The 15,697-nt window shown below is 39.4% G+C and overlaps 1 protein-coding gene across 6 annotated transcripts in view; it reads left to right on the forward strand.

Annotated features, from left to right (window-relative positions):
- Nucleotides 1-3,440: 3,440 nt before the first annotated feature.
- Nucleotides 3,441-15,697, forward strand: part of PTPRZ1 (protein tyrosine phosphatase receptor type Z1) — a 191,831-nt gene continuing 179,574 nt past the window's right edge. For all 6 annotated transcript variants that reach the window (XM_039509988.1, XM_039510007.1, XM_039509998.1 and 3 more), the window contains exon 1: nucleotides 3,441-4,071. In XM_039509988.1, the coding sequence (XP_039365922.1) occupies nucleotides 4,014-4,071 (58 nt within the window). In that variant the 5' untranslated portion in view covers nucleotides 3,441-4,013. The remainder of the gene's footprint in view (nucleotides 4,072-15,697) is intronic.

A 15,697-nucleotide genomic window follows, 5' to 3' on the forward strand; every position in this document is an offset into this window, starting at 1 on the left:
TGCAGGAGGACTGCATGAGCTCAGAAAACATGCCATTGCAAGTGTGTTTTTTTCACCTTCTAATCTGCGATAACCTCAGGAATGGAGATGATAGGGAGAGCACAGAAACATTTGCACCTGCAGGGGAATAAAAAGGGAGAGTAACATTTAAGATGATACATTTCTGAGAACAAAAGGGAGACTCTTTCACAGTGAATCAAGCAATTCACAGCAGACAGCACATGTGCTGTCCATTGGGCCTGCTGGGTAGCATGGTTGGCCACCTGGGGTATAAACCAGAGGCTCTGTTGAAGTGCTTTGGCTCATGGGATCCCACCCCAAAGAAGGGTGGAGGCACAGGCTTGTCACTTGAAAGGAATGCACTCAAGGGCCTGAATAAGAGTCTTGGAAGGGGCAGTTTATCCAGAGACAGTGACACTTACATACTGTGATCAAGTAATCTCTTAATCTTCTCTTTGATAAACTACATGGATTGAGTTCCTTATTGTATCTCTCATTGTAAGACATATTTTCCGGATTCTTTTATATCTCTTTTTTGAACCCTCTCTAATTTTTCAATATCTCTTTTTAAAGTGTATAGTTTTCCAGTAGTGGGGACCCCAGTTGCTGTATACAAGGGTAAAACTACTTCTCTCCTCTTGGTTGATATTCCCCTATTTATATCTCCAAGGACTATACTAAGAGCTCATGGGCTGTTGGTCACAAGATCCTTACATTCCTTATGGAGAGCCTGCTTTCCAAGCTGCAGTTCCCCATTCTATAGGTACAGCCTACATTCTTTTTTCCTAGATCTATGACTTTTTTTTGGCTGAATTAAAATTACTAGACAAGATGTAAGCCAATGAAGAATCTGATCTGGAGTGTTGGGGTGTATGCATTCTGACCCTGCAGTGGCCTTTAAGCACAGGCCTCTTCACAGATTATTCCTTAACATGTTAATATACGTGCTTGTGAAGATGTAAAGTATTGTACAAGTGCTTATTATTCCTTCTCTGAGTACGAATTGTGCAGTAATGTTGTGTGTGGAGGGTGAGGCTGATCTTGGCCACAATACATGTTAACATTAACACTGCTTTTGCAACATGTACGCATGCACATCTGGGGGGCATTATACGTGGCACCTGTAAGAATATGAGCCTCAGTGGGTAACATGGAAAATATTTCCCCCCAGGAATATCTTGAAATATCATCATTTGATGGGAAAGCTAAATACATAAAACTTTATTGTTCATGTGATAAATTGTATTCTGTTAGCAAGACTGGGTGGGTGTGGAAATATCTTTTATTGGACTAGCCTACCTTGTGTCTCTAATATCCTCCTGGCTACAACAATACTGTGTTAACAAGACTGTCATTCTACTTCTACTAATGAACCAGCCTCCATCCCTATGTACATCATATAACATAGTGGAAGATACTGAACTTCACAATAAGACACGTCAGCAGTTTGCCACTTAACACAGTCAACTTCCTACATTCCTAAATATTAATGACAATTCCTTGTATTGCTTTTGATTTCTCAGAACTCTCCAATTTGCTTTGTGTCAAGACAGCTCATAACTGCCCAGTCAGGTACTTGAATTGTCAGCAGCCAGAAATGTGAAATGAAAAGCTGATGCAAGAGTTTTTTCTTTCTTTTTTGTGAAGTAGACAGAAGAATATGCTACTAGTACATGAGGAATAACAAAGCTCCAACAGAATAGAGTAACTATAAAGCAGGGGTTGGCAACCTTTCAGAAGTGCTGTGCCAAGTCTTCATTTATTCACTCTAATTTTAGGTTTCGTGTGCCAGTCATACATTTTAATGTTTTTAGAAGGTCTCTTTCTATAAGTCTATAATATATAACTAAACTATTGTTGTATGTAAAGTAAATAAGGTTTTTAAAATGTTTAAGAAGCTTCATTTAAAATTAAATTAAAATGCAGAGCCCCCAGACCAGTGTCCAGGACCTAGGCAGTGTGAGTGCCACTGAAAATCAGCTCGCGTGCCTCCTTCGGCACCCATGCCATAGGTTTCCTACCCCTGCTATAAAGCATGAAGTGAAATTACACTTCAGTATCTCCAGCCATTAAAAGTCACATCACATACAAACGGAGTGGATGGTTTAGCTCAGATGGGACTAGTATTGCAAACACAAAACTGTATTAAAAATAATTCAGACTGTTATTACTTTCCACTCCTTGGGATTTGGTATAGAGTGGGGTATCATATGGACTCTTTAATAATATTAAGGACAGGACTGTTAATCCATTTTCTAAGCAGGATATGTTCAGCACTTTATTGCAAAATACAGTGCAAACCAAGACATCATAGATGCAACAGCCTAAGCTCTTTGAACATATTTTTGTTGTGTGGCTAATTGATGGATATAGGCATTCCAAATCCCAGAATTGTCCTTTCATCCTAAAATCAGTGCTATTGATATATATCTGCTTCATTACAGACTTTCAGCATATGATGTTGATTTCATATAAATGCTGAAACAGAGAATGTTAACATTTTTGTTCCAGGGTCTTAATCCCTTGCTCCTAATGTCAGTGAAGTTGCTGAATCAGAAGATCATCTTTCAGGCAGTCCAGAAAACTGGCCATCACCCCCTTCCTTAGGAGAAACTGACACATACTGGTTGATTTATCAACACAGCACCAAAATCACATACTGCTTAGCCTTCTTCAATTTCCTTACCAAACATTGCAACAAGTGGTCATTAAAGATTCTGTGGTTCATTTTACAAGGGAAATAATGCTAATTCTTATATTCTGATCATGTTATCATAGTTCATTTTATTCTGCTACCTCCATCTCTTCACCACCACCACCACCACCCACACAGTTTCAAATGAATCCAATATTCTTCAATGGTTCCTGTCACAGAGCAGAGAGGAAGGATGATGCAGGGGTTGGTGTGCTGCTTAGGACATGGGAGATGGGGTTCAGGACCCTTCTGTGTGAGCTTGGGCAAGTCATTTAGCCTTTCGGTGCCACAGTTCCCCATGTGTAAAATGGGAATACCAACTCTACCCTGCTTCAGAAGTGTGGGGTGGAGGATAAACACCTTAAAGATTGGGAAGTGCTTTGGGATCTGCTGATTGAAAGAAAGGGCTATATAAGTAATAGGCAATAGTGCTTACATTGAAACCACTGGGCTTTGTCACACTATTATATACACCAGGGAATGCCTGCAGGATCCCTACAAGTGTGGGTGATAGGCAGTGCTTAATTTGGAATGAAAGAGGTGCTGGGGCTCAAACAATTATTTTACTTTCACAACTGATGCCACAAGCCCAGAGGTGCCGGGGCTATGAACTGCCAAGCCTAGAGGTGCCGGGGCTCAGGCTTCGCAAGCCCCGCCACAAATTAAGCACAGGTGGCAGGGTTTGAGGGTTGTTAAACTAGCTGCTGGGCAGGTGGCCTAGGCGCCCCTTTCTGGGGTGTGCAGCCCAGCTGAAGTCAGCAGGGCTTGCAAGGCTCTGTGGGGTGCATTTTTAGAATGGCGCTAACCCTTGCTGCCCCTGCCAAGTCAGACACCCGGACGCTGCTTTGGCTCGCGACGAACTTTCCCCTGGCCTGAAGGGGCAAATCCCCATCCCGCAGACGTGCAGCAGGGGCAAGACACACACTGGGGGCCTCCCCCAGCCGCCTCTACAGTGCCGGGCGCGCGCCCCCGCCCTCACACGCAGGAGCGGGCGGGCTCGCGCCTTCTCTCGCCCTCTCTCCCCCGCGCACATCAGGCAGCTCCGCCGCTGCCGGGTGAATGGGAGCTGCAGGCTGGAGAGCGCGAGCGAAAGTCCCAGAGATGCAGCACCAAGTCTGGCCCTGCTAGCTTCCCCTGCCAGGCATTAAGCCCCGTTCCCCCACCCCCTCCTTCTTCTTCTCCTCCTCCTCCTCCTCCGCGACTGGAAAGCGTTTAAAAGGCGAGGCTGGAGAATCACAAGCCATTCCCCCAGTGAGGCGAGGTGCAGCTGCCTGGGGACAGAGAGCCACAGAGAGAAGGGGAACAGGACGATTTGGAAATGCTAATTCTAGGGCGCTTGCTTGCTTGCATCCAGCTGCTCTGCGTCCTCCGAGCGGGTGAGTGAGATTTGCATGCAAATAATAAGAGGCGGGGGGTTAAAACCAACTTTGCGCCTCTGGGAGCCCTAACTGTGCTCTGGCTAGTGCCATTCCCGACCAGAGCCTCCTTTACTTTCACACCACGGAAACATGCTGTCAACATCATGGACGGGAATGTTTCTTGCCTCCCTCCAGCTGCTGCTGCTGCTGGGCTCCATGGATGCAAGCTCCAGTCATGCCCCCACCAGCAGAGACAGGCTGCTCTGGCTGGGCTCGCTCACAATCCCACCCACGCCCTGGCCTGAAAAGTGGCATTTAACACCGAAAGCATTAGGTAAAGGGCTGTTTGCATTGCCATTAGCCAAGGAGCCAGGATCAGCCTCTTCCGAGGAGACTGTGTTCCAGCCATTCACTCCCACAGCCCGACAGGATGCACTCACATGAAAATTTATCACATATGAAATGACAGAGAGAGATCTACAATTCAAGGCAATTTAGGCAACAAGCATCAACTTGCCTGTACAGTACATTAGATGTTCGATTTTATTTTAGCCAGCAGCCTGTTTAGGCAATTAACATTTTTAAGAGTATCAATGAATGGTGCTAACTCTCAGTCTAAAAAGAAGACAGTTAGCCAATAGCTGATTAAGTCAGTCATTGCTCTAAAATGAGTAAGATACTGATGTCTTTAAAGGCAAAAATACATTAGTCCGTATATTAACGTTTCACCCTTACTGAACACACTATTGGTATTCTGATTTTAGCAGGACCACTTACATAACCAAATTAATTTTAAACACATTCAGATTCGTGCAGAGTGTATCGTGAGAATCCTGCAATTTCCTTTCTATCATTCGAAAGCAGATATTAAAGGAATAGTTAACTTATATTATTAGAAGTGTTGTCTTAAGCACTTTGTCATATATATTAAAATAAAAACGTTTTTAAATCATGAAATTTTATATTGTGTATTATGTTTGTTGTGATGTTATTAGCTCCTGCCAAAACACTGCATAATATTGGTTAAGTTTCACATACTTATGTGAAAATAAGATCTTCAGTCATTGTCATCTGTCCACAAAACCAGTTTTATAGTAGAGCTCTCTTGTTAAAGTAGATATTAACCTACATTTTTCATCCAATAGGTGGTGCTGCTTCTGGCACATTAAATCTTTATAAACAAAGATCAGTGTCATGTGCTAACGGTGCAATCAATTTCACTGTAGTTGAACTCCTCATACTGTAATTGTTTTGATTTGACAAATGAAAAAACTAATTTGAATTCCCTTTCCAAAAAGCTTATTGGAGGTGGTTGAATTGTAAATTTGATGGGTGCAACTGACCTTTAATTAAAAATATTTCAGTTGTTATAAAGACATTCTTAACTTTTGATAGGCACTATTCAAATTTTAATTCTAAAATGTTAATTCTAAAAATCTTAGTTATTCTAAAATAAAATATAAATGAATAGACCATTACATTTTTCTGGTGGTAATTTGTGGCAAAGTATGAACTAGCAAAATATACTTGATGATTTTTATAACATCTTTTACATATTCCTAACTTATTTCCTAATAGTAATGAAAATTCCTATTTTAAAATTTAAAATTAAGATCTATTTATCTGTATGTGTAAATATGGGTGTATGCTGTTATGACACAATGTATATGATATAGAAACATAATTACATTTCTGACAGAAGTGCAATGTTACTGGAGTTTACGTCTTACTTGCAGGTTAATGTGGTCATGCCATATTATAAACAATGGAAAGGCATTTAGTAGAACTTGAACTCTCTAGGGAAATAGAAATTCTTGTTGGTTAAACATTTGTTGTACTTCCTTTTGTGTTGTGGTAGAAATAAGGTGTTTGTTTATAATGTAACTTTCTAACAGTGTACTTGTGTGACTATGCTGTACTCCTAAATACAAAAGAACTGCCAATACTAGAAACCATTTTTTTTTCAATCATACATCAGGTATAATACCAGCTGCTACTTCATTTTTCTCCCTTGACAGATTCACTATTGTTTTCAAAACTGACCTGGAGGGGTCACCCTCCTTAGAGGTGATGGATGATTTGGTCTCAATGGTAGCTCATTCTGAGGACTGATGAGCCAGACTGCGTAGCTTGTTGAATGATGTGATTGTTCCCATGAATGAATACACTGTACAGGATATTAGACTGATTTTAATCAGATTTCATTTGAATATCTTCTTCCCTCTGCCTGCAACCCAGAATAATTCTACTCTATCGCTCTTTGCCTGTAAGATTAAAGATGTTTTAGATTTTGATATAATTTAGTTTTGCTTTCTCACAATAAAGAATTGAATCATTGGGTTTAGTGAATTTTATAAGTACTAGGGTTTTTTGTATTGGGTTAGTGGTTACCATTCATTCTGGTATCCAGAACCAGCGCCAGTTTATTTTGTGAATGGAATGTTGCTGTAGAGCATGGTAGACTGTATCTTCATCATGAAGGCTGTGCACGTTGTTTCAAGAGTCTATTGTTTTATCCTCAGGGAGATACAGAGAACTTTCTTGAAAACCTACTGTGTTTTACAGATCCAACCTGATTTGCATGTAATTTCAAAAAAATATAGTGGAGTTCCCAGTTTGCCACTATCTTACAGTGATATCCTCTCATGTTTCAAGGGAAGTCTACTCTGGGGTCCAGTTCTACTTTGGAGTTTTGCCATGGACTTCAATGGGAGCAGTATGAGGCACTTAATCTCTGAAAAATACATAAAGCCTGGCTCTCCCCACCCATGAGAAAAACTCATAGGAGGGGAACAGGAGGGAAGAAAACTCAAAGGCTAAATTGTTCCTTTGGGAGTGAGTAGCGGGCAGGGGTTTCATCTGCTGTATTACTGGACAAATTATAATGGCCTGATTCTGATGCCCTTACTTAGGGATGAATAATACCCTATTCCACAAGTCATCCCACTGAAGTCAGTTAAAGACCTGAAATCACTGGGACTCCTTATACAATAAGGTTTTATTCAAATAGTACCAATTACTTCAATTCTTCAATGACGCTACTTGTGGAGCATGATGCTATTCATCTGGGATCCTTATGGGTAGTAGAATCTGGCACTATATGATTATATGCAAACATTATTCTATAGTCAGAATAAAGATTTCCTAGTAAATTCTTGTTTTTATTATGAAAAAATTAAAAGTGGTGCACATCATTCCGCATTGGTTGTGGCATTTTTACCATGAACAAAAAATCATCGATGCTGTTTGTAATTGCATTTATTCAGCTAATTCACTCTCATTTCAAGTCTGCTCTGACTTACCGACACATCCTAAGTAACCAAAGTCAATGAGCTGCAAGATTTTGCAGAATTTGTCCCATTCTGTCTTATGGAAAAATCATAGTGGCTTCCAGTGTCCAGATTTAGGTATAAATAATTGAAGAGGAGAAAATGTTTTAAAAACCAGAAAGACAATTTGTTAAAATGCCTATTATGAAGAGTGATTCATTTTGAGTTAAAGTGACTTAAATATTCAGATGAACTTAACATGTTGCAGATTGCTTTGTGATTCTCTATGCCCTCCTTTTACTTGTGAAAATTTACAGATGGTTTCCCTAAACTATATTAAAAAATCACTTGGAATGTAGCTCATCTATACTTTGCCATTATTAAATTCCACTCTCTACCCAACCCTCGACCCCTCAAAACCCAATAAGCAAATCTTCCAATTAGTAAATTATCCCTTTGTTTTCATTATGTGCAATGCATTGCTCAGTTTTAGTTCAGTCTGTAGCATCAGAATAACAAGCCATTATCAATATAGAAAAGAGCACTTTTTTCTAAATAATTCATTTTGTGTTATTCTACTGACTTCAAGGGGTTTATTTCCAAAGCTGAGTGGTGGAGGTACAGTACAAGCAATTATCTCATTACAAATAAGAGCGTTGTGAATGCACCTGCTGTGCTGTACTTTGATATGTACCCCTAATAATTAACAATTAATGAATGTGCAAACATGAAAGCCTTGGATCAAGTATGCTTTTATGATCTTTATGGACTCAATCATACATCATGTGCATATTTACAACCTCATTTGGATTCAGTATGACTTGGACTATGTAAAGAATACAGAATCAGGCCCTATTGCCCAGCTTAAATTTCTTATACTGATATTTTTTTTGTCTCTCATATTAACTTTGAAGTATTTTATACTAGATGATATCACAGTGGAGACTTTATTATTAACTCTGCTTTACACTTAAGATGGTACACGTTTCCTATTACATGCTTTCTATGGTTACATTTAGTTAAGCAGAATAAAAAAGATAAAACATAAACATAAATTTAAAGGGAATTTTATTTTTAACCATCTATTTGTGGCTGTATTATATTTGATTTTATATATTTGTGTACCAAAAAGACATTATACATATACACACTTTGAAATGTGAATGTATCTACATATACAGTATTATATTGATTGATTATACTTATAAAAGTAGATCTGAAAAGTTATGCAGAAGTTACTGAGAATGTTTTTAAAGAAACTTTAAATGGCTTAAGTGCAAACCAATATTTATGCTGTACACTATTTGTGGGTGTGATATAAAAGGTAGCTGGCACAGTAATTTTTCCCACTTTTAATGCAATGTAGAAGCAAAGTTTTCAAAGCTATGCTAGGCAGTACTACTTAAGCTTGTTTAAATGTATTTTTGTTACTTAATTCCTGAAGAAAAACATAATTTATAGAAAAATTATGTGGAGATAGCTGAAATATTCTGAATATAATCAAATTAGGAATTAGTACATTAACATGCAACTATATGTATTGCCTATTCTTCATATGTATTGCCTATTCTCCAATTTAACGTTATTTTCCTCATTTCCTGTGTTCATTATTTAAGTTGCCACTTCCCACTATGACTCCTCTAATTAGTAATTTAAGGGTGAGCAGATTCTGTTCTTTTGCTGACCATTCAATTCCTCATCAAATGGGCAGTGCTCCTCAATATTCCCCCTGGGGATTGGAAGTCTGAGTTAGTTCCGGAATCCATGTCTCCCAGTTAATAGCTTGATTCTTATAGCTTCATGCACCATTTTATGTTGTTTTTCAGTATGAGGCATCCTTTTGGCTATTCAATAAGCTTTTTTCCCTATAAAGACTAAAGTCACCTTTTTGTATACATGTCAAGGGTTCCGCATTCGAAAATAAATTGCCAGGAAAAGAGGGCTTGCAGTATTAAATAAGAAAAACATGCAAATCAACTAACTGCAAAAGAGGGAATTTTCCAAAAGAGGCTGGTGTTGTGACACTTGGCCCCAGCAAGTTCTTGAGGTTCTGTTGGTGGCACCGTATTTTTGTCATATTTTGCCAGTTTAATGGGGTCAGGCCTGATGTAATATTTGGATAGGAGACTTCTAAGGACAATCCAGGCACTATATGAAATAGTGTGGGTGATTTTTGGATGCAACATTTCTCCCAACACTTCCAACTGGATCTTGTATCTTTTTCACTTCCCAGACTAAACTTTTATTTAGATTTGCTGGCTCTATCAGAAATAGCCATATTTTACCCCAGAAGTAGATACATTCCGTTGTTGATTGAACAGATTTCTGTATAGGCCAAATTCAAAAGTCCTTTATCAGGCAAAATTCAAACTGACTTTTAAAAGATTTTTGTCTAAGTAAGGACTTCAAATTTTTTGAATTCATCAAATCCAGTGGTACTATCTAACTGTCAAATTATTCTCTTTTGAATGTTTCACACGTTAGGAAATATGGAAATTGCTTATTATCCACTTTTTCTAGCTTCTGATAGTGACCGGTCATTAGGGTTGCCAACTTTCTACTCACACAAAACCGAACACCCTTGCCCCACCCCTCCTTCGAGGCCCCACCCCTTCTCCAAGGCCACATCCCTGCTCACTCCATCCCCCCTCCCTCTGTTGCTTGCTCTTCCCACCCTCACTCACTCCCTCATTTTTACCAGGCTGGTTCAGGGGATTGTGCGGGAGGGGTTGAGGGCTCAGCTGGGGGTGCGGGCTCTGGGGTGGGACTGGGGGTGAAGGGTTTGGGGTGCAGGACGGGGCTCCAGTCTGGGGGGTGGGGCTGAGGGATTCAGAATGTGGGAGGGAGCTGTAGGTTGAGGCAGGGGGTTGGGGTGTGGGAGGGGGTGCAGGCTCTGGGCTGGGGGTGCAGGCTCTGGGGTGGGACCAGGGATGAGGGGTTTGGGGTGCAAGAGGGGGCTTAGGGTTGGGGTGCAGGCTTATCTCGGGCAGCTCCCGGTCAGCGGCACCCTGGAAGCGACCAGCAGCAGGCCTGGCGAGGGGGCCAAGAGCCTCTGTGCACTGCCCCTGCCCACCCACAGGCACCATCCCTCCTAGCTCCCATACAATGGGAGTGTGGAGCCGGTGCTCAGGTGGGGGCAGCTCGCAGAGTCCCGTGTCCCCTCCTCCCCCCCTGCATAGGAGCCGGACCTGCTGGTCACTTCTGGGATGCAGTATAGTGCCAGGATAGGTAGGGACTAACCTGCCTTAGACGCACAGCACTGCCAACCGGACTTTTAATGGTCTGGTTGGTGGTGCTGACCAGAGCCACCAGGGTCCCTTTTCAACTGGGTGTTCAGTTGAAAACCAGACACCCTACCAGTCATACACATGATTTTCTGTGTAAATATCATGGTTTATTAATGTCAGGTATCAGAGGGGTAGCCGTGTTAGTCTGGATGTGTAAAAAGCATGCATCTGATGAAGTGGGTATTCACCCATGAAAGCTTATGCTCCAATACTTCTGTTAGTCTATAAGGTGCCACAGGACTCTTTGTCGCTTATTAATGTCAGGTTTAACATGGATCCTTTCAATTTTGCTTTACAAAATTACCTCCTACCTTGAAAGCATGCTAAAGAACAAGGTATTTCTTTACATTTATAGATGTTAATCATACCTGAAAAATTCCCTATGTAAAATTGAAATATTACATTTGGGAATCTTAATTTAGGATTCGAATCTAGGGGTACAATCCTCCAACTGATCTTCATTCCAAATTCCCATTTCAGGTTCAACCCCATAAAGATAAAGAAATTATTTGGCATTCCTGCAAACTAGTTTGGAGTTAGAAAACAATCCTTTTCAATCAAATGGATGATTCTAACGTACAAAATTCTCTGTGCATTTATATATGTCATTGTGAGGGGCATACTGATTGCTATTGCTCCATACAGTCGTCATACTCTCAATACATATCTTATCTTTGTAAAATATTTAAGGATACCTTCCAAACAAAAAACACTACAACAAAATTCAATGGTATTTTTATTTTTGCTACTGCAACTGTTGCATCATGTTGAAATAAGTGCCCTGCAGAATAAAGGACCAGTCCTGCAAAGCCATAGTCATATGAGTATAATAAGTAGTTCCATTGAAATTATTGGGAGCACTCACCTGCGTACAAATTACTCATTTGATTAAGGATTTGCAGGACTGGTGGTGGACCCTTAATTTTCATATTCTGTGTCCAGAGAATTCTGTTTAGTTCTAGATTGCTTGACAGTTGAATTAAACAGTTACAATTAAGAATTATATCTGTTCTCACTGACTTAAGTATCTTTTGCTAAGGGTTGTTAAAGATAAAAGTAGTGGAGAGTTGATGAAATATTAGTGTTACAAAGGGAGAAATGAGACAGCTGGAGTGCTATATTGAAATACTGTTACAGGGTACTTCTTTAAAATACAGTGAATAAAGGATGTTGTACACAAATACATTAAATCAAATTTCTTAATGAATAAAGATGTGTGTTTCTGTACATGCGTTAATTGAATTGAATTTCATAGAACATTGCTAACTCATTTAAACTTTCCCGATAAATCACTGGGTGTTCCTTTAATGTGTCTGGTTTTCAGTTGATTTATATGCTATAGGGTCCCAATTCAACTCCCACTGGAGTCATGGAAAGATGTATTGACTTCACTGGGAGTTGAACTGGATTCTCCCTGCATTGTAGCTCATTAAAAAAATCCTTTAGATTCTTTTTTAAATCAGTCAAAGTTTAGGGAAAGAATATCTTGTAATATTCCAATAGGGGCAGCCTGCATTAAGGTGCCTGAAAGTTCCTTTTGAAGGCCAGACCAATACATTTAAGGGAAATTGTAGTCCTTAAAATCATTCCTTAAAGATGCCTGATTCTATGCCTATACCATATGCAAAACTCCCATGATTTCAAATTGGATGTTCCACGTGAAAAGCAATATTGGACTGGATACTGAATTGGATATTAAATAATTAGTTATTGCAAAAATAGCTGATTTTTATAGGTTCTCCTAATATTAATAAAGGCAATTTGTCTTTTAAAAATACAAGATACCTTTTTCAGTTCCAGACGCATCCCCAAATTAATCATGTTTTATTCAGTTCCAGCCATTTTGAAAACTTTTGTTCTATGCATTTTCTCCCCGTATCTGGTACGTTGATAGGTGCTTTGTAAATAACATAGAAGTGTCATGGGGTACCTTGTTGTGTGTAATTTACTTTGAAGTTTGGACAATAATTGCATTTTCTTCTAGTACTATGGAGTTTGTGTTTCACAATAAAACCCCAGGAGCCTGATTCTCTTCTCACTTACGCCACTTTTGTAACACTTGTTACTTTGTTGACTTCACTGACGTTACTAGTGATTTTACAACAAGATAACTTAAGGGAAAATCAGGCCCAGAATGAGCATTTGTAACTGGTTGATCAGAAAATTGAGTACCAAATTAGTAGTAATATATTCGGCATTTCAAGGGGAAAATAATGCTACTCCATTCATGTATCTACAACTACATGTCCAGAAAATCCATCTTTCACTCTGGAGGGGGAATGCACACTGGATCATGGCCACAGTCAGAGGTCATATAGCAAATCCACTGCTGTTCAATATTGCCAAACCCAAATACTCAAAAATCATGAGTCATGGCCCAAAAACTCATTAGATTGTCTTAAAAAACATGAGATTTTAAAATGTAGATTTGGGTTTCTTTTTATTTGCTTTCTGTTTTTTGAACCCTTTAGCATCTACTATTTCAAGCAAGGTTTTCTCCACAAACAGGAGGGCTAGACACTTCATTAATGGTTTTAAAAAGTGATGTTTTAACAAATGATCAAATTAATTGTGTGATTCCAGGAGCTGGGGCTGCAAATAAAACACTAAATATTACAAGATCTATAATAACATCATGAGAGTTGGCAACATTAGCTGCTCCTCATGCTGGGGGAAAGATTCCTCACTGTAGAACCTTCCCCTGTAGAACCTTCTCATATAACCCACGCTGTTCACATGGTTGCAGAGTTGTCCTGGATGGAGAAAAGAGGCTCTCGTAGATAAGACACTAGACTAGAACTTAGTAGATCATACATGGTTCTGCCACAGACTTCCTCCATGCACTTAGATTAGTCACTTCATCTCCCTCTGCCTTAGAATTCCCTTTTGTAAATTGGGGCAATAACATCTGCTTTAGAGGCATGTTTTATGGCTAAAATAATAAATGTTTTGAGATGGAAGGCACGATACATGTGAATAATATTTTGGGGGGACTAGTATATGGGTCCTGGGGTGGGGCGGAATAGAATGTGTTCTTGTAATTCAAGATTTAGCATAATGCATACATACAGAGGGCCAAAGTGCACAGGCAACCTCAGTTCTGGTATTTCCTAACTTTTGAGTGCTTGACTTTAAAAGCTTAATAATTATAAAATAATGCAAATAGGTCTGACACTGGCTTGGTTCATCTCAGTTTTAGCAAATGAAAGGCTCTCTGTGTGAGTAGAATTGTCCTGTGGAGCATGAAAGATGAGGGGCTGCCATTTCTGTGGTGGTGTACACTCACTTCCTCCCCTGCCCCCTCACTTCAATCCATACAAAATGTAACTACTAAAATAATCTTCCTTGCCCACCCATATTATCATGTCTCCTCCCTCTTTGCAATTCTCTCTTGGCTGCCCATCTGCTATTGCATAAAACAAAATACTCTTGTTACCACTTTCAAAGTTCTACATAACCTGCCCCTTCCAGTTTGTCTTAGCTTGTCAATGCTAAGCATAGCATTGGCCCATCCCTTCCACTCTGACAGTGTTTCCAGCCTTATCCGCTGGTTTGTCAGCTTTTCACACATTCCCTTACATGCCTTCTTCCATGCAGCGCCTTATAAATGGTGTGACCTCCCTGACCTCATCCACAAAGCCCTTACCCCATCCACATACAAGTCCTTCCTAAAGACCCACTTCTGCTGTGTTGATTATAGTGAATTAAGTGCAGGATGATTCCAGCATCTGCAGATCCTTTTCAGGAAGCTTTGCAAGGTTCCTCATCCACGGTTTTCAGACCCACTCCCATATGTATTTCCACAGGAGGGGACAATCTTCCCCACTCTTTCTAACCACACTCTCTTTATTTCTTTAATATTATTCTCCATATATTTGGCATTTGGATTTATCCCACTCTGTATTCTTTATTTAGTTTTTTATTCTTATTTTAGTTTTGCTTAATACTGACTTTATCTGTATACAGTAGTAATTTAAGGATTGGTATGAATCACAATCAATAGTAATTTTTGTTAATAAGAAAGAGTGGGTAAAAGAAAAAAAATGTAAATTTCTTATTTTTTTTCTGTGAATTTTATTTTCTGCACCATGTCATTATTTTGTATGGAGGTTTACAGTGTTTGGCATCTGTGGATTAGAGGAAGAAAAGCAGATTTCTGTAGTTAGCAACATAGGCATTTGAACACAGATTAGTCAGTATTATACTCAATAGCATTCATTCAAGTGCAGACAAGAATACATTTAGCCAAGAAATCATTCTCCTCATCCATTAGTGATAAATAGACCTGTACAAAAAGATTTTGGGAGACTACCCAGCCCTTTAGCTCTGAGTAGTTTTGTGTCTTTTCTGAATTGTGCTGTCAGCTGTGGGATTTGTATTGTGTGAACTGGCAGAGAAAATGTACCTTCATCTAACCGTGTTCTTCACTGTCTATATGGGGAGCTCTGACTTTTTTGTGTGAGGTGATGTGACTGTGACACACAATCTACTAGAGATTTGTCTGAGTGGTTGAATTGCCGAGCAGAAAACTCACTAGAAATATGCAGCCAGGAAAGATGAATATATACTTCCCCTTGGGAATATGTGCACATCTTAAATGATGTGACTAACATTCTCAACTGTTTAAATGTTTACTATAGAGAAAGAGATTCCTAATGTGAAAAAATTACTAGGGCAATTTAATGTACATTAAGCTTAGTCTAGTTGTCTTGCTGAATGAAAGAAGATCGGTTCAAATAAATCAGATGGAGATAATAATGCAGGAGTGCACAGTGGAAAGTTTCAGGTTACACAGAGTTTGAAAGAAATAGAAACAAAATACAACAGGACCCGAAAATGTGTTTTTTGTTTGTGGTAAATAAGATGTAAGTTAATCAGTTGGTTGGAATATGATCTACAAATTTTATCCCTAATGGAGATACTGTGTGTGGATAAAACTTTATCACAGACTTTGTCGTGAAAAAGCTGTAATTGTAGACACTATTTGTACAGTGTTTATAGAACACGCTGGGTGTGCATAAAGTTTTGCTGACAAATTAATGGGATCTCTGCCATTGACATTAATGGGGACAAGAAAGGCTCTACCCA

The sequence above is a fragment of the Mauremys reevesii genome, linkage group 1, assembly GCF_016161935.1.
Source record: "Mauremys reevesii isolate NIE-2019 linkage group 1, ASM1616193v1, whole genome shotgun sequence".
NCBI lineage: Eukaryota > Metazoa > Chordata > Testudines > Geoemydidae > Mauremys > Mauremys reevesii.